The sequence below is a fragment of the Terrapene carolina genome, unplaced genomic scaffold (genome assembly GCF_002925995.2).
Source record: "Terrapene carolina triunguis isolate 2854851 unplaced genomic scaffold, T_m_triunguis-2.0 Scaffold112, whole genome shotgun sequence".
Taxonomy (NCBI): Eukaryota; Metazoa; Chordata; order Testudines; family Emydidae; genus Terrapene; species Terrapene triunguis.
In genome coordinates, this window is record NW_020664463.1 from 8,909,002 (window position 1) to 8,926,971 (window position 17,970).

General features: G+C 44.6%; 1 protein-coding gene across 1 annotated transcript in view; it reads right to left on the reverse strand.

Annotated features, from left to right (window-relative positions):
• Positions 1 to 17,970, reverse strand: part of ITPR2 (inositol 1,4,5-trisphosphate receptor type 2) — a 346,451-nt gene that overhangs the window by 256,898 nt on the left and 71,583 nt on the right. The window contains exons 6-9 of the mRNA XM_026652241.2: positions 14,499 to 14,597; positions 13,882 to 13,965; positions 11,377 to 11,523; positions 9,042 to 9,137 (exon numbers count right to left, since the gene is read on the reverse strand). Coding sequence (XP_026508026.1) covers positions 9,042 to 9,137; positions 11,377 to 11,523; positions 13,882 to 13,965; positions 14,499 to 14,597 — 426 coding nt within the window. The remainder of the gene's footprint in view (positions 1 to 9,041; positions 9,138 to 11,376; positions 11,524 to 13,881; positions 13,966 to 14,498; positions 14,598 to 17,970) is intronic.

Consider the following 17,970-nt stretch of genomic DNA (forward strand, 5'->3'; position numbering starts at 1 on the left):
ATAGAATATAGCCAGCTGGCTTCAGACAAGCTAGACAGCTGCACTCTGTGCAGTGGAGTGAGACTGGCCAGCAAGCTGCAAAGGGATTGTCACAGTTTCTGGGTTAACTGCACCTTTGATCTCCACCTTGGCTTTCCTCAAGGGCACCCGCTCAAGGTTCAGGCTCCCAACCATCACCTATCTTGGGCAGAGACCCACATCTCCCTCCCTCCAGACTGGGGTTTTAGACTTGCAGTCCCTCTGCACTTCATTGTGATTTCCCCAGCAGGTCTGACTGGGGTCGGGCACCTCTGATTAACCTTTCCCTGGGGGCTACAACAGTGCATAGCAGTTACCAAACAGCCTTCACAAAGCAAAATTAGTTTATTCTTTTGGGTAAAAGCAGTACAAAGAAAAATATGAAACAACAATAAACATTCCCTATGCTATAAATGTTCCTGGTGCTAAAAGCTTACCAGAGGTCACCCATCAGTCTTATGGGGCCTTGTAAGCCAAAGTCCTTCCAACCCTTCTGCAAAGGTTGGGGCCCCCCCTTGGAGAGAAGGTCCTGTCTGTTTACTGAATCAAAAGAAAGCCCTGTGTCAATTTAAACTCAGCCTTTTTATACCAAAAGCCCCTTCTTTATCTGGTGGTCGCAGGAAGACCCAGTTTGAACAAGTATCTGCTGGCCAACAAAGGGGTACCTCACTAAAGGTGTTTAACCTTTCAGCGACTAGCCTTAATCACTCCCCCTCCCCGACTGTTTTTAGTTCGTCCAGGAGCAGCTGTGCTAACCCTACCCTCCCCCACCCCCAGAGTTGCACACAATCCCTGGCCCACAACAATACAATAAAATCTATCATAAACTTCACACAATGTGGTTGCTCAAGGTCACTACAGACGGTTGCAGTATCTGTCACAGTTCCCCCATAAAGTAGCAGTTTGTAGCAAAGGTGTCTGTCTGGTACCCTAGGGGTACCCACTGGCTTATTTTCTGGATTAAGCATTGGAGACCAAATTTGCATTTCCTTTCCCATGAATCACTTCCACATCATAAGCTTGGGTCATCAGGCTCTACCATAGCAACTTGGCATCTGTCCCTTCCATCGCATGCAACCGGATGAGTGGTCAGTGTACACAGTTAAATGTCGATCAAATAGACACGGCTGGAATTGCCTGGGCGCCCACACTGTAGCCAAACATTCTGTGTCAGTTGTTGAATGGTATTTTCTGTTGGGGAAGCAATTTCTTGCTCAAATACTCAATGGGGCGTCTCCCCACTTTTCATCATTTTGCACCAACACAGCCCCAAACCCTGTGTCAGAGGTGTCTGTGAACACCATAAAAGGCTGTTAAAGTCTGGGCTTACCAGAACCGGGTCTGTACTTAAGGGCTTCCTTCAGATCACAAATGGCTTGTTGACACTTTGTCTGGCTTCTCTATTTTACACAGATCAGTGACAGCAGCAGTCAGAGTACTAAAGCAAGGGACGAATCTCCTGTAATACCACTTTTGCTGTGCCCACCTTGCATTTCTCCATCTTTATAGTCAGGGCCGCTGTCTGAATGCTGTGCAGCACCCTTCTTACATGGGTCACGGGCTTTTCCAATGTCTGGCTGAAGTTAAAAATATTATCTATGTATGCCAGGGCAAACTCATCCACCCCATCCAATAACTGATCTACCAGCTGCTGGAAGGTAGTCGCAGCCCCCTTGAGGCCAAAAGATGGGACCAGGAACTCCGAGAACCCTCCTATGGTGGAAAACGCCAATTTGAGCCCTGGATCGGAGTCCAAAGACACCTGCCAATAATCTCTAGTGAGGTCAATTGGGGTCAGAAATTGGGCTCTTCCCAACTAGTCCAGTATCTCGTCTGTTTTAGGCACGGGGAATGCATCAGACAGAGTGATGGTATTGAGCTTTCAATAATTCCCACAGAATCTCATTGACCCATCTTTCTTAGGTACCAATACAACAGGGGATGACCAGGGACTACTTGATCACTGGATCGCCTCTAAGGCCAGGTCTACACTACCGCGCTAGTTCGGCGGCTGGGGATCGAACTTCCTGGTTCGATTTATCGCGTCTGGTCTGGACGCGATAAATCAAACCAGGAAGTGCTCGCCGTCGACTGCGGTACTCCAGCTCAACGAGAGGAGTACCGCGGAGTCGACGGGGAGCCTGCCTGCCGCGTGTGGACCGCGTCTGAACCGCGGTAAGTTCGAAGTAAGGTATGTCGAATTCAGCTACGTTATTCACGTAGCTGAATTTGCGTACCTTACTTCGACTTGGGGGGTAAGTGTAGACCAAGCCTTACTCTAGCATGTCAGCGATTTCTTCCCCCAAGTTCTGGGCTGTTTTCCCAGTAACCCTGAAAGGATGAACTTTTAATTAGACCCTTAGGTCCATCTCCACCTGATGGACAGCAAGCGAGGTGCGTCCAGGCTTACTGGAAAACACCTGGTGATTGGCCTGCAGTACCCTCGTGATCACTGCTTGCTGTGTGGGCATGTACAGTCTAGGGAGAGGTTGGCCCCTGTTCCTGCCACCAGATCTATTGGGGGGGATGCTCCATCTGTCAGAATATGGTTTCCTCACATTCACATGATGCAGTTGGATCTGGCGTGAGCAATCAGACAGCTCCACCACATAGTTCACTTCACTGAGCTATTAGATTATTTTAAAGTGGCCTTCACAGGCTACCTGGAGTTTATTCCTTGGCACTGGAATGAGCACCATAATATGGTCCCCTGTATAATATGTCCTAGCACATGCGCTTCGGTCATACCAGACTTTCTGTCTCTCCTGAGCTATAGCTAGATTATCTCAGGTGACCCTCATGATCTCAATGAGTTTTCCCTGAAGGCGAACAGGTATTCCACCACTGACTCCCACTCCAGAGAGGATGTGTACCTTCCCACTCAGCCCTCATTAAGTCTATGAGGACAATACCCTCCTCCCATGGAGTGGATTGAAAGAGGAGAATCCTGTGGATTCCTAGAGAACCTCATGATAGGCAAATAGCAGGTAAGATAAACATTTATCCCAGTCACCAGGGTGTTAGTCCGCAGAAATGTTCATCATCATTTTAAGGGTTCCATCAAATCTCTCTACCAGCCCCTATGTCTGGGGGGTTGGGAGATTACCAGAAGTGCTGAACCCCACATTTCTCCCAAAGACCTCCAAGTAGGGCAGACAAATTTCACTCTCTGGTCAGAACCTCATGGGGAAACCTGACCCAGCTGAATATTTCTAGCAAAGCAGTAGTCACATTTTCTGCCTCTATAGAGGACAGGGCTAGTGCTTCTGGTGGGCAGATGGGGTAATTTACTAGCACCAAAATACACTTTTTCCATAGCCAGGTAACTTTGCTAAGGGGCCCACAATGTCCACAGCAACCCTCTGAAAGGGTTCCTCTAGAATGGGAAGGAGGGATTAGGGCAGCCTTACCCTTGTCCTGGCCCTTCCCCATGCTCTGGGATAAGTCACAAGATTTACAATATTTCTGTACTCAAAAACCCAGGCCAGTGGAAATCCCAGAGTAAGTGCATGTATTCCCCTGTGCCCTGAGAAGGATATATCATGGGCTAGACTGAGTAGCCTAAGTCAGTACTTTTGTGGTGCTACCAACAGTCTCAACACTTCTAGGGGGACCTCCACTCTACAGAACAGTCCCCGATCCCCCAGAAACATTTCTAAGTGCCCTCCCGTCCCAGGGCGATAAGGGAGTCAGCTGCAGCCACCCTAGGTTTTTCTAGAGTAGGGTCACTCAATTGTTCCTGCTTGATTTGCAGATCAGAAGCTGGGAGGCTAGGCTCAGCCTGCTCCTTGGGACTTGCTTCCCCACCTCTGAGGTCAGTTTATCAGCAGGACCCAGCTCAGCCCTAGGGCATGCACTCACAGTGTCAGGCAGCAGCACAGAGCTTTCAGATCAGAGTCCAAGCCAAAAGCTGTTGTCAGGGGTGCTGGAATGGAGGGTCCAGTGGGCCACGACTCCACCACTTTTTGCCTGCCATAAGGGCGAGCGAAGGTGGAAGGGGGGGGTTGGGAGGTGGTGGAGAGGAGTGAGCAGCAGGCAGGGCCTCGGGGGGGGGGCCACCATTTGGGTATCGGTTGTGCCCCCACTTCTTGGGAGCTTCTGGTGCTCCTAGCTGTTGGGTAATTACTCAGAGCCAAAAGTAGAAAACAAGTGGCTTGGGGCCAGGATTCCCCAACAAGACCTCTACCAGCAGCTGGGAGTGCACGTCAACATCCTTAGGTCCCTGACTGTCACCCAGTTTCAGATAGATCTGAGTTGCCAGGACTTGGAAAGAAGGCTCCCATTATCCCTGAATAGTTAAGAGTCTATAAGGGATAGTTGGTGGTCCACCATCTCTGGGAGCACCAGAATTACTTCAGTCCAGTATCCCTCAGCTTTTTTCCCCAACCACCTCAATCAGGAAAGAATGTTTTGTTGAGTCCCCTTTGGGGGCTGGAAGAGTCAGATTTACTGACTGAACCATCAAGGCCGGATCTGCTTCTGCTATAGGTGGGGTCACTGCCACCTGCCAGCACTGCGGGTTACCACCAGCCCCTGGTCAATCCGGGCCCATATAGTGTATCGCCTTATGACTATTCTTGTTGCAATAAAACCATTTCAGATCCCCAGATTCCTTTCTGGAGACCCAGTTAGGGTTTGCCTCCCCCCAAGTCTGTGTTTAGTCCATTCTCGTTCAGGTCCCGGTTGGGGTCAGCTTTTGCTTGAATTTTTTAATCAAATTCAGGTCAACTATCCACATATTGGTTGGCCCATGTCCCAGCCAGTTTCGTTTCTAGGGTCCTTGTCTGTTAACAATGATTTTTAGGTTTGGGGGAGGTGGGAGTGTCAAAGTTTGTAGAATTGTTCTAAACCCATTAATTCATATGCTTCATCGACTATGGTAAACCCCCAACCAGTTCCCCAGTTTGTTACACAACTCCTAATTGGTTTGACACCTCAGCATAGATGATATGCCCCTTTTCTTTTCTTTCTTTTTTTTTTTAAACTCCCTGAAACCTTCTCCTACATGCTTCAGGGGTCAGTTTAAACTTTTGCAATAAGGCTAGTTTATATGCCTATAAATTAATCTTTATAGTCCCTGTAACAGGGTGCACTCACCTCTTGTGAGCTCCCGCTCGGCCGAGTGCACACGCGTGTACACTCTCTCTGTTTGTTTCCAGGGAGGGAGCCCTGGGGCATTGCTCTATCCCAGAGCAGGGACAACACCTTCCCCTCTTGGGGCTTCCTAGCTTCAGCTCTCCAGCTGGGCCACTATAGTTCAGTTCCCCCTCTGGGGTGCCTCAATGTACAGGCCACTTCCCCCTACTGGCTAATGGGGGCTGGGGGAGACCCGGGCCCACCCACTACTCCAGCTCCCAGCCCACCAACCCTGTAGATCGCAGCCATCTGCTGAGTCCCTTTAACTATGTTGCACGGCTTCTCTAATTCCCTGGACCACTTCCCCACGGCCCCGCACCATCTTCACCCTGACCTCAGGGCCTTGTCCTAATGGAGTCCCAGCAACCAGCACAGGGCTCCTTCTCGCTCTCCCCAGCTTCTAGCAGCACTGCCCTGCCCGGGGTTCTGTAGCTGTCAGCCACTCTAGGCAGCCTGAAGGACCCTCTCCACTGCCCTTTTTTGGGGTGGGGTGTGGCAGGGCCTGGTATAGTCCGTCACAGTCCCCTATGTCTGTATGGTTGAAAACATCTAGGGCCTTCTCCGACAGCAATGGAGTCAGATACCTTACTATGTCCTCCTGCCCCACCTTGCTCAATTCACACCCCATTTTGAAATCCATCCTTCTTACCCCTTCCTAAAGCAGGGAAATAATTTGGAGGCAACCCAGCTGGAATAGGCACGTGGAGTCTACCTCCACCTACTGGAGCAGAGTTTTGCTGGTGCAGTCGCTCCATACTGAGCTGATATTGATGCTCCTTCTCTCTCTCTCTCCCCTCTTCCTAGTGATCCTCCTCTCTCTCTCTCCTCATGCTGATGCTGCTTCTCCTGGTCTGCTCTCTCTCATTCCCAGTCTGCAAGCAGCTGGGCTTCCAGATGCAGTTTGTCCCTCTCCAACTGTAGCTTCTTTTGCTCTGTCAGTCTGTCCACAATTCCTACCGCAGCAGTGCCTTCAGTCTGGATGCAGCATGGTTGCAGCCTCTGACAGCCTCCTCACTGCTTCCCTTTAGGGAGGTGTCTCCAAGAGTTCCCCCTGCCCACTGGATTCTCTGCAAGTGGACTGGGCATTCCCTGTATTCCTTCAGAATCATTCCTTTTCCGGTCCTCAAAGTATATCAGTAGATCAGACTGACCAGCTGTGCCTTTGTCCATTCCTCAGCGTTGAGCTGCCTTTCTTTGCATTTCCCAACCAGCTGACTTTTTTAAGCTGTTCGTAACCTATTTTCCCCCACATCTCTATTGTTCCTATCCCTTTCCTGAAAAGATGAGGATTTTCTCTGTGCTTTTCCTTTCTACACTGCTTGCATTCAGTGCTGCTGTTGGCACTTTACTGGCAATTCCCCATTGTCGTAGACAGCACACACTGCCACTATATATGTCACAGTTTCAGGATTAACTTGCACCTTTGATCTCCCTCCTGGTCTTCCTTGAGGGCTAAGGTTTCAGACTCCCAGCCACCACCTATCTTGGGCAGAGACCTATGTCTCTCTCCTTCCAGACCAGGGATTTAGACTTTCAGTCCCTCTGCACTTCACTGTGATTTCCCCAGCAGATCTGACCAAGGTCCAGCACCTGTGGTTAACCTCTCTCCAGAAGATACAATAGTGTGTACCAGTAACCAAACAGCCTTCACAAAGCAAAATACGTTTATTCTGAGGGTAAAAAGCAGTACAGAGAAAACAAAAACAAATAAAAAAACGTTCCTATTCTTGTGCTAAAAGCTTACCAGGGGCCACGCATCAGCCTTATGGGCCCTTGTAAGCCAAAGTCCTTCCAACCCTTCTGCAAAGGTTTCTCCCCACCCCCCTTGAACGGAGAATCCCGTTTACTGAATCAAAAGAAGCCCTGTGCCAATTTAAACTCAGCCTTTTTATACCAAAAACCCCTTCTGTGTCTGTTGGTCCTTGGAAGACCCAGTATCTGCAAGCCAACCCAGAGGTGGTACCTCTCTGGAGGTGTTCACAGTGTCAATGATTAGCCTTAATCACACCCTGCTGTTTGTCGTTCCTGGAGGAGCTGTGGTAACCCTCCCCAGAGTTGCATACAATCCCTGGTCCACAATGATACATAAACCATCCATAAACTTAATACAGTTTGGTCCCCAAAGACACTGCAGGTGCTTGCAATATCTGTCTCAGGTACCTTGCTCCACATTCACCCAGACAGTGAGTTTAGGTTTACCAGAGTCCCGGTTATACTATGCACAGTTTATATCAGAGCTGTTTAAAAGGTTACTAACTTCAACAGCTCTTAAAGTAAAAATAGGACTGGTATCTTAATGTCCTGGGGAGAACACTCTTGGTATTCTTGACCTTGGTTTGGCAATAACTAGATATGAGAATGCTCCTGATAATCCACAACTGGTCTCACTCTGAACTCAGTGCATGTCATGACAGGATTCTGGGAGTTATGGCAGTAGTGTGTAGATATAAGGACTTGTCTACACACAGAGAAGTGGCTTAACTTACACTGGTTTAGTTCAAAGAGTACAACTTGTGTGTGTGTGTGGACTCTCTCATATTGGTTTAAAACTGGTTAAATGAGTATAGCTTGCACGTGAACATTTACAAGCACAAGCTAGTTTGCAAGCACAAGCCAAATTGATATAAGCCTGGTTTAAATTGATGTGAATGTCCACACATAGCACTGCACTGGTTTAACCAGATCAATATGAAAATCATATCTTAAATTATATCAGTACAATGTCACATGTACAACCAGGCCTAAAATGGAGCAGATAAACATGATCAATAAAGCTCATAACTACTTCAATAAGACAAACTCAGGATCACAACTGAGGAAGCTTCTCAGTAACTGCTCTCCTCCAGATTTTTCCAGATGGTTTTTGTTTTGGGTTTGGGTTGTTTTGGGGGAAGAGAAGGAGGGGAGGCAGGTGTGTGTGTGTGTGTGTGTGTGTGCGCGCGTGTGTGTTGCAAGATATTTTGTTGCTTTTGGGTGGCAGGCAAAACACCACATAAGAACTAAAGTTAATTAAAAAATGCTCTCACCCTCCCAAAAAAAAAAAATAATAATAATAATAATTGTGGAACATTCTGGTAGGTGTTTGGGAGGGATTTTTTGTGGGAGCGGGGGGTTATTGGTCAAAATTCAAAGTGAATTGAATTTTAGAAAACTTCAACCAGGTCTAATGACGACATATTGTCGTGATACAAATACCAGGATATTTGGACATAACGAGTCTGTCCCTCAAGACAAGCTCTTATGGAGCACAACTCTAAGATACCTCGGGCCAGATTTTCAGCTGGTGTAAATCGATGTCGTTCCATTAACTTTAAATCACCTGAAGATCTGGCCCCTAGTTTTCATTAGCGTGATGGAAATCTTTTTCAACCCAAAAGAGAAAAAAAAAAAAAAAAAAAAAAACACACACCTAAGGGCTTCTCTTTTGTCAGCACAGTATACAGAAGCTGCATTACTGTCCCTTCTCCCATTTCTTTGATCCGCCTCAGTAATTATCCTGTGTTCAGTTGAACTCAGAAAGCTTTAATCTGTATGCAGCTGTCTGGGCCAGCAAAAATTAATATTTGACTTATCCTAACAACATTCCCAAGACCAAGTGGAAGCAAGAACACCGAAATAAAAAATAGCAACCATCTTAAATCAAAATATAGCGATCAACATCAGTAGGGTTTGCACTGGTGTAACTGGTGACAAAATCTGACCCAACAGTGAATGACACAGTTGAAACTAAAGACAGAAGTTGTCCTAAACCAGCTTATATTTGTCCAGTAATAGAGAAAATTCTGGCAGTTCTGAATTAGAAGAATGCACAGCACAAGGTTGCCTGGTATGTGGGGATCACATCCAGTTTTGTTACATGCTTCCAATTATTTAGATGCTGTTCTTACCTCTGCAGCTAAGTAGTTCCCAGTGGCTAGATGTTTAAATCTAAACAGGCTATTCCATTGTCCTGCCCCTCCACGGCATGGATCATGATGTACAACCTACAGACAGAAATACAGATTATTAGTCATACCAGCCATCATGAGGACCACACAAAAATACCTACCTCATGGACAATACAGCCCATTCAGAGAAACTGCTGTCTTCATTATGCTGAAATACTAATTCTACTATAGCTATTGGGTTGCCAATCCTCCAGGATTGCCCCGGAGTTTCCAGAAATTAAAGAATAATCTTTAAATTAAAGATTATGTCATGTGATGAAACCTCCAAGAATATGTCCAACCAAAATTGGCAATCTTAATAGCTAATGCTGCCAATATTCTGTACAATGTAAATTCATCATGGAATGATAAAATATTTTACTACAGGGTGAAATTCTGTGCTTACACTAAATCTGCCACGGATCATAACTACTTACATTTATATTTCACTGCTTGCAAGAAAACGTGCCGCCTATAATGTGTGAATCTAGAGTTACTCCATTGAATCCAACAGAGTAAATGGCACTACTCCACATTTACATGGGCATTACTAAAAGCAGATTACGCTGTGTCTCCTTCTCTTATTAAAAATTTCTGTTGCTGAAAGAGAAGTTGGTCCAATAAAAGCTATTACCTCAGCCATGTCGTCTCTCTCATATCCTGGGACCAACACAGCTATACCACCAATACAAACAATATAAACTGCATAGCACTTTTTGCTAACTATCAGGGTGTTCTGGATATAGGACACCAGGATAATTACATTGTCTGGCCAAATCTCCTCAGTGTCAGTTGAGCTGGCCAGGGTATTCTTTCCTTTACGTCTTCCACTGTTTTGTAGTGTTACTTACTACTTTCCAGTTTGGCGTTGCCTTTTTTCTCAGTAATGAGTTAAGCGATCCCTAGATATGCAGGGCCCACTCCTGCAGTCCCTACCCAGGCAAAAATGCGGGTTTGACCTGTTGAGATGGGTTCCTGTCTGCATCCTGTAAAACTTGCCCATACCGGTATTGCCCTGGCCTCTTCTTTTGTCATTCAGTGTTGCACGCATTCTAAAGCAATATGCATTTCCTCACCTTTTGGGGGCGAAGCCAGACTTTGAGGCACCTGCTCCCCTACTTGGTGTAAACTTTGCTTGTGCCAATCAGAAACGAACACAAACAGGTTTTGGGCCCTGTCCCCTATGACACTTCTATGATGTCATAGTTGGTACTTTATAGGCTGCCTGCCATGTGCAGGCAGGGAGAGGAGAAAGAAAAACAAATCCTGTGTATCCTGTGTACACCCGTAACCGAGCCTGATCACCTCGAAGCCTCTCTCTCAGCTCACGTGTTTCAAACAGAGTTTCTACGTTTGCCGGTCGTTATGCGTTGGTTTGTATTTGTAAGTATCAGTTATTACTAATTGCTGCATCTTTGTTTATAAATATTGTTAGTAGATATTTTAGTCATTGTGTGTTTTAAGTTTCATTAACTCTATTAGCTAATCAAACGCTGCTCTCCCTTACCCCTTGTAATTATCCCCAATAAAACTTTAAATTGATTAATTTTAGTTGTGTGTGTGTGTGTCTGCAGTTTGCATCGTGACCCATACTCTCCTTGCATCCCTTACCAATATAGTCTATTGCCAGGTGCAGCCTGGTAAATAACAGGCCTGCATTTTCTTTCGCCCGTGTGCATGTGGCAATCCACATGACCAAGAAAGAAGTCTTTTGTTTTCACAGTGTAACGTTTGTCTAGCAGTTTGGGATCCTTGCACACTGTGGAAGTAAGGTTCTAAGACATATCAATTGCCCCTCTTCTTCTATCAAAAACAAAAACTCCTGCTAATCTAGGCCCTAATTCAGCAAAGCCTTCCTATTCAGCAAAGCTTTACTGTAAGCACAGGCTCTGCTGAAGAGGAATGGACTCAATCAATTTGCTGAATCGGGGCCATACTCTATTGCCATGTGTCATTAATGGCAAATATATGCATCCCATGAGATTCCATATATACCTATCTTGGGTCAGATTCAGGAGAAGCAGTGTCACTGCATTGACTTTGATAAAGTTGCACCATTTATGCCAGGTCTGAATTTGACCCTTCATTACTTTGCTTCTGTGCAGCTATATATATAGCAAGAAAACATCTTCTCCCCCACATGACTGTAGCAATAAAGCATCTCTTAAGTGTTCATCCTATACACACTGCTTCATAAAAACAAGAATAGTTACTGGGAGGTATATGGTGAGACCAAATGGCCAGGAATGATGCATTTTACTTTGCCTCCTAAAATATTTATAACAGGCAAAAATACCTCTATTTCCCACAGTGCTTTAGAACTTGTTGCAGAAGTGGCTGACTGACGCAATGTTGTACGAAGGAAAATATGTTGTTTCTTCTCATATTCATCACAGGTCAGAAACTTCTCTTGTTCCGCATGAAAGAGTCTAACAACATCCCCCTAAAGGAACAGGAAAGGGAAGTATTACCAAATGGAAGACAAGGTGATTGGAAATGTTGGGCCAGAGTCTGATCCATATGAATCCAGAATCTGAGCCATATGAATCCACTGGCGTCAACAGAGTCCACATTACTTTTCACTTGTGTAAGTGGGACCTTTGATTTTTTTTTTTTCCTGTTGCTGGGGCCTCATGGAAAGGGGAGAAGACATCTTGGTTTTGTAGGCTGTAGGCAGGCTATTGACTTGCAAATCTATTCTTATAGAAACCCTGTGAAACGTTAATGAAAATAAAATCTATTTCAAAGCATGACAATGAAAAGATGACAACCACTTTGGGGTAATTTTTAAGTTTAAGGAATTTTTTTAATTGGTTTTCTAACTATGCTTAATCAAAAATAGTGCTTGGTGAAAATGAATAGCTGACAGCACACTCTAGAAATGTGAATAAGGCATATTGTTGCCAGGGGTTGTACAAGCTTCCCCTTCACACAGTTCTGCCAATGCACCTCAACACAGACAGCAATACCCAGTTATTCCTGTCCTAGGCCTTTTCTAACACAGATTGCTAATTATGCTGAATTGAACATTGGTGCTGTGGTGATGGAGAGTCACATTCACTGCAGAGCTTGCCAAATCGCAAGCCCTCAACCCAATCCTCATTTACCTTGAAATCTTCAATGCTTTTGACCCTATTGATCATATCCTTCTTAACAACCTATCATTGTTTGCTTTTATAACTCTGTGCTCTCCCAGTTCTCCTTTTGCCTATCTGGTTGTTCCAGCAACGTCTGTTTCAATGGGGCCTTCTCCTTCTCCCCCATCACTTCTGGTAGTGGAGAGGGGGCTTGGCCCTCTTGTCCTCTCCCCACTTTTTCTTTAGGGGATCTCACTGGCTCACCTGGCTTCAATTACCATCTTTATGCTCCATTCCTGACCTATCCTTCTCTCATCTCAGCATGTCTCTCCCCGATGTTTCCTCATGGATGTCTTACCGTCAATTGGAACTAAAGCTGACTAAAGCTGAACTTTGGATCCAATCCTCCACAGTCTTGTACTTTGTGTGGTTGTTTACACCTCTGCCAGATGCCTGTAAACTTCTAGAAATTCTGATCTGGCATCATGTCAAGTGGCCTCGGAACAAGTGTAAATTACTGCATAAGGTTCCAGGGTGGAGGAGGATCAGGACCTTGGTCCCTCCCCGCCAAACTTTACACACTCCCTGTGCTTTCTCTGTCCTCCCTGCTACTCCTTGTTAACTTTGGCTCCTCCCTCTCCTTTGCCCCACACATCCAAGCTGCACTGAAGTCACACTATTTCCTCCTCCGCCACAACTTTTTAAAGCTTCCGCCTTCTCTCTCGGCCCACCCAGCTCAAATTCTTATTCCAGCCTCACCACCTCCCATCCTAACTACTACAACATCCTCCTCTCAGCACTCCCTGGCACCTGCATTGCCCTCCACCTTCCCAGGTCAACATCCTTGCCTGTCGTAAACCCTCTTTCAATCTGAATCCCTCCAGCGGTTTCCCCTTTTCCACTTCATCAGACTATCTTCTTGCCCTCACTTCACAAGTCGACCCCTCCCTACTTATTTGTTCATGTGTGTTATACTGCTCCTGTGTCCTGCCCCCTCTGCTATGCTAACAATGCCAGTCTCCAGCATCTGCTTCTTCCACAGGCATCTTCCTGCTGTCCTCCACCTCTCCTGTAAGCATGAAACACCCTCCCCAAACAGTTCTGTAAGCACCTATTCTTTCCTCCTTCACATTCCTCCTCAAAACCCACTGCCACCATGAAATTGCCAGTTGATAATAGCTAGTTAAGGAGCACGTGGGGACTGCTGATATTAATGTATTTAAAATAAAACTAAGCGATTCAGAGCCCTCAAGTTGTGCACAACATTCACTTTTATAGCAGCAGCATCTTATAACCGGTGCTCCCACCATTCATGCCCCACTCCCTCCTACTATCTGTTACAACCACTTTCTGCATCTTGGCTGAAACTAAGGGGTAAGCTGTTCAAGGCAGAGGTTTCGTCATGTGTTTGTACCATATCTTGCCCTGGGGGTCCTCAATTTTGATGGGGGCCTTTGGGATATACTACAATACAAATAAAAAATTAAGATTATTCAACAGTAAGCCAGTATTCTTCCTTTGCATTTTTATATAGGACTGGTGTGGGACACTGGTGGAGGATCCTAGATAATGCAAGATAGCTATGGTTGTTCCTGTAAGGTGGTTTTCCGGTTCTAGTTCTTTGTAATATTTCTCCTAGGTGCAATTAACCTGAATATGGCATAATTGTTCCAAATTTTAAAATTCAATACAAACAAAATTACAAAAATGTGACTCATACTTACTCCTTTAAGAACGTCTTCTCTGTAGCAACTGTATTTCATGAATAAAGTTATTTTCCAGCTTGTGTTGCAATTAACAGCATTTACCTGTTAAAAATATACACACCTATAGGTTGAGGGTTTGTTTGTTCTTTTAACACGGAATTAGTCTTTTTAATACATAAAATGGTACAGTAAGATCTTTTTGTTCTGGGCAATGGGGTCCTGGTCCATGATGAGGGTTCCCATCTAATACAGTAACACTAATAAATAATGATGGGTGACAATGATGATGATGGATATAGAGTGGCCCAAATGTTTATGACTGGTTATAGTGCTTACTAACAGGAGAGCCTAAAGGCCTGATCCTGAGAGGTGCTAAACACCTGCCTCACACATTGACATCAGTAAGAGTGTCAGGTACTCAATAACTCCCAGGAAGCTGTCAGTGCCTTGCAGAATCAGGCATGTTTTGCCTTTAGGTTGTCAAGTAGCTGGGCCATTCTCTCAGGGGTAGTATCAGCAGTGTTAGAGTTGGTGTATGCTGCTGGCTTTTAGCCCATGAGGGAGCTGAGCATACCAAAAAAGGAGGAAGCGTACACATTCTGAATTGCCAACTATCCCTCTTTTGCTGAACTCACCTCTTTGCAGCCTGGATTATCTAGAAGCTCTATATTGCTGGCATGCAGAGGCTGCCCCGCGTTGACTGGCATCAGTACAACTTTGTCTCCCACAACTATCTGGAGGCCAGAAATAAATGTCAATTTAGTCACATGTAATTATCCAATAAAATGGAGCAATGCTACATTTTTTAGGGCTCAGCTCAGATGATGCTCTTGGACCTTTGCTTGGCCAACGTATTCTGAGGACAATTCAGAGACCATGGAATTTTTTTCAACCAGATAAGCAAGTACATCCCCCAGTGAGCGGCTCAAGTTCAAAGTGTCATCCCAACAAGTTTCAGCACTCTCAGTGAGCTTGCTGCTTGATTCAGTAGGCATTTGTGGGTGGAAAAGTGGCCCTATGAACCTATCAATTCCATGTCTGTAAAAACAAACCAATCCAGATAAAAACTGCATTAACTGCTCTTCATTCCCATGCACTGCCAGTCAGATGGTAGGTAAAACTTGGGAAAATAGTCCAGAGATTGTGAGGAAGATCCCTCTCCAGCCCTTGCTATCAATCAAAATTCTCCATCATTAGGTCTTTGATTTCACAACAGCCTTAGAGGCTTGGGGCCAGGGTTTTTTTGTTTTGTTTTGAGGTTTGTTGGGGGGGGGGGGGGGGGGGGGGCAACATCAGATCAACCTAAGTGAGTGGCTGTGGTCCAACCCCAGTCCTGATCTGACTTAGAGCAGCCTAAGGAGTACTCTAACTTACCCCAGCTGGCTATGGGCCCTAAAGGATCATACACCAACTGAAAATCAAATTATGGTCTGCCCCCCTGTCCTGAAAGGCACCTACACAATGGGTGGTGGTCATCACAGATGCCAGCTATGCCAACTGACGGATCCCTCCCTACTGGAGGAATTGCCAGCCCGTCAGCTACAGCCCGATTCCAGCTCTTGTGCACTGCCTGAGCTGCACAAAACAGCCAGATCTGGGAAAAACAATATGGAAAACAGTCTCCAACCTAAAAAACAACAGATTTATGTGACAAGAATTCTACTCAAATCTAACAAAGGAAATACTTTAAATCCAAGTAGAATAATACTATTAGCCCTGCTCAAACTTTGGTGTTGATTCTGGGATTTGGTTTTGGTGTTCACAGCAAGTCTAAGCACGCATATAGGCAAAAACTAGGAAGTGACTACTAAAAACTGTGACCCGTGTCCTGAGCAATGCTGAGAGAGCCATGCTTTTTTGGAACACAAACACACAAAGTTGATTTCTGCATTTGCTAACTTAATGCAATTGACACCACATTGGGCCAAATTCATCCTTCATGTAACTCCACTGAAATCAAAGCTAATGAATTTGGCCCATTGGTGGTGCGGGGTGGGGGGGGGGGGGTGAAAACAAGTTTCAAGTTGTTTAACAATAGTTAAATAAATACTGGTAACAAAACAAGGTGTCATCATGCTCAGAATACATGTCAAAATCCTAGCAGATCCAAAACAAGAAAGTTTACTAAAGGAATCCAAAACAAGGATGAAAAAAGTGCCTTTAAAGTGCATTACTTATGCAATACATTCCTGCATGCCATGCTTCATACAGACTTTACTTACACCGTGTAAGAAGTTAAGATCAGACAATTCATTAACCAAAATAAACCATCAGGCTTGTATCCTGCAGAATTGAATCAGGACTTCAAAATCCATTGAAAGTACAGCTGGATTATAACAACAACAAAATTACTGAGATAACACATAATCAAGCATCCCATTTTAAAAAAGGTATTATTCATGAGCGCTAACATCTGATTTTATATGGGGGTGGGAGGGCCAGAAGTAAGGAGTGGCACACAGCTGTGCTGACCCAGGCACAGATTTGGAAAGGAACTGTAACTCCTACAAACACCTGAACTGGTTTAGTTTTATTTCCCACTTTCACTTTGTGGCAGTAATTAATTAACGAGTCCCTGGTCTAAACTCTTTCACTTTCCAACCCAAATAGGTATCTTCTAGGGTTTGATGCAATTCACCATTAAGTCAATGAGAATCTATCCTTTGACTTTAATGAGAGCCTAACTATGTCCCTATAATCTCTGGGCCAGATCTCAAGATGCAAAGGCTATGGAAAGCTGATTTAAGAGGGCATCTGAAGCCTCCTCTTCAAAGAGCAATCACCAGACCTATGCAATCCTCCTCTGCCCAGCCCCCTGGTGCAGAGGATGTGCTGGGAGTGGCAGAAGCCACGCCCACAACACATTGTACTCTTGCAATCTTGGGCCAGCAAAATGGCCCCTAGGGGGCCATTGCTGCTGTGGTAATTTAGAGCAACCCTGAAATCCAATAGGAGTTTGGAGTAACTTCACCTACTGAGATACTACTATAATTAGATCAGACAGATGGATTAGGCCACTATTCTGCAGACTTCTGAGCACCAACTGTGAGTGGCTGTGCATATCCATCTCCCTTGGCTTATCACAATACCACACACAAAGCAAGTTTAATTGGCAGAGGGTCAAAATCAGCAGTCAATAAGGAGTTAATCCTGCACTAACTGTAGTCAGTGCGAACTTTGCCATTCACTTCAATCGGAGCAGTTTCTGTCCTTACCAATCAAATCTCCTATAGAAGTCAAATGGAGCTTTATTTGATGGACGACTGCAGAATTGGGACAAAACTACTATCTACCTAACTGGATATTAATAAATGAATCCAAACTAGACTGCTAGAATGCATTAAGTAATATGGTTCAATCATGATGCCAAATATCTATGGAAGTGCTCCAAAGAAGTCAGTGTAAGATCAAATTAAAAATCTTTTATTATTATTATTATTATTATTATTAAAAAGAAAAATCTCACAATGCTAAGCAGCCACTATTCTAAACCACGAGGGTAATATTTACTTATGCTAACTGAAAATGTGTTGAAATGCAAGTAGGGCATAGGCCTTTAGCTAATATGAAGCCTAAACTTTAGACCTAAAATTAAGTTTGTTAGTATGAGTGAATAAAAAGGTATTAATAGTAGTGACTCAAGGCATAACCTTGGGTCATGTAGTAAATATGTTTTTGTTTTAACCGGTTTTAGCAAGAGTTGTAGGGGAATTTTTGGATCTTTGCAATATTGATTGACGCAAATGATAATTAGAATGTTGTTTGATATTAATAGCCAAAAAAGAAGATAATGATGTTTTGGTTCTGAGGTACTGATAATTAAATACGGCAGCTGAAGAACACACATGGGAAAAAGGTAGATTTAATATATTATAATTTACTATAAATAGGATAGCTTCCAATTTATGGAGCGTTCCATACACCACCATACAGAGCTTAAAGGAAGGACCCGACACCCATTCCTTCATCAAGGGACTGATCACCCCTTAGTGTCTTTTCATCTTAGCAATGTGAGCATAAATGCAGAGTTCAGTTGTTAGACTGTAATTCTTTAAAACATGCTTGCTTTAGTTTTATCATATAATAAAATATGAATGTCATCCTCAT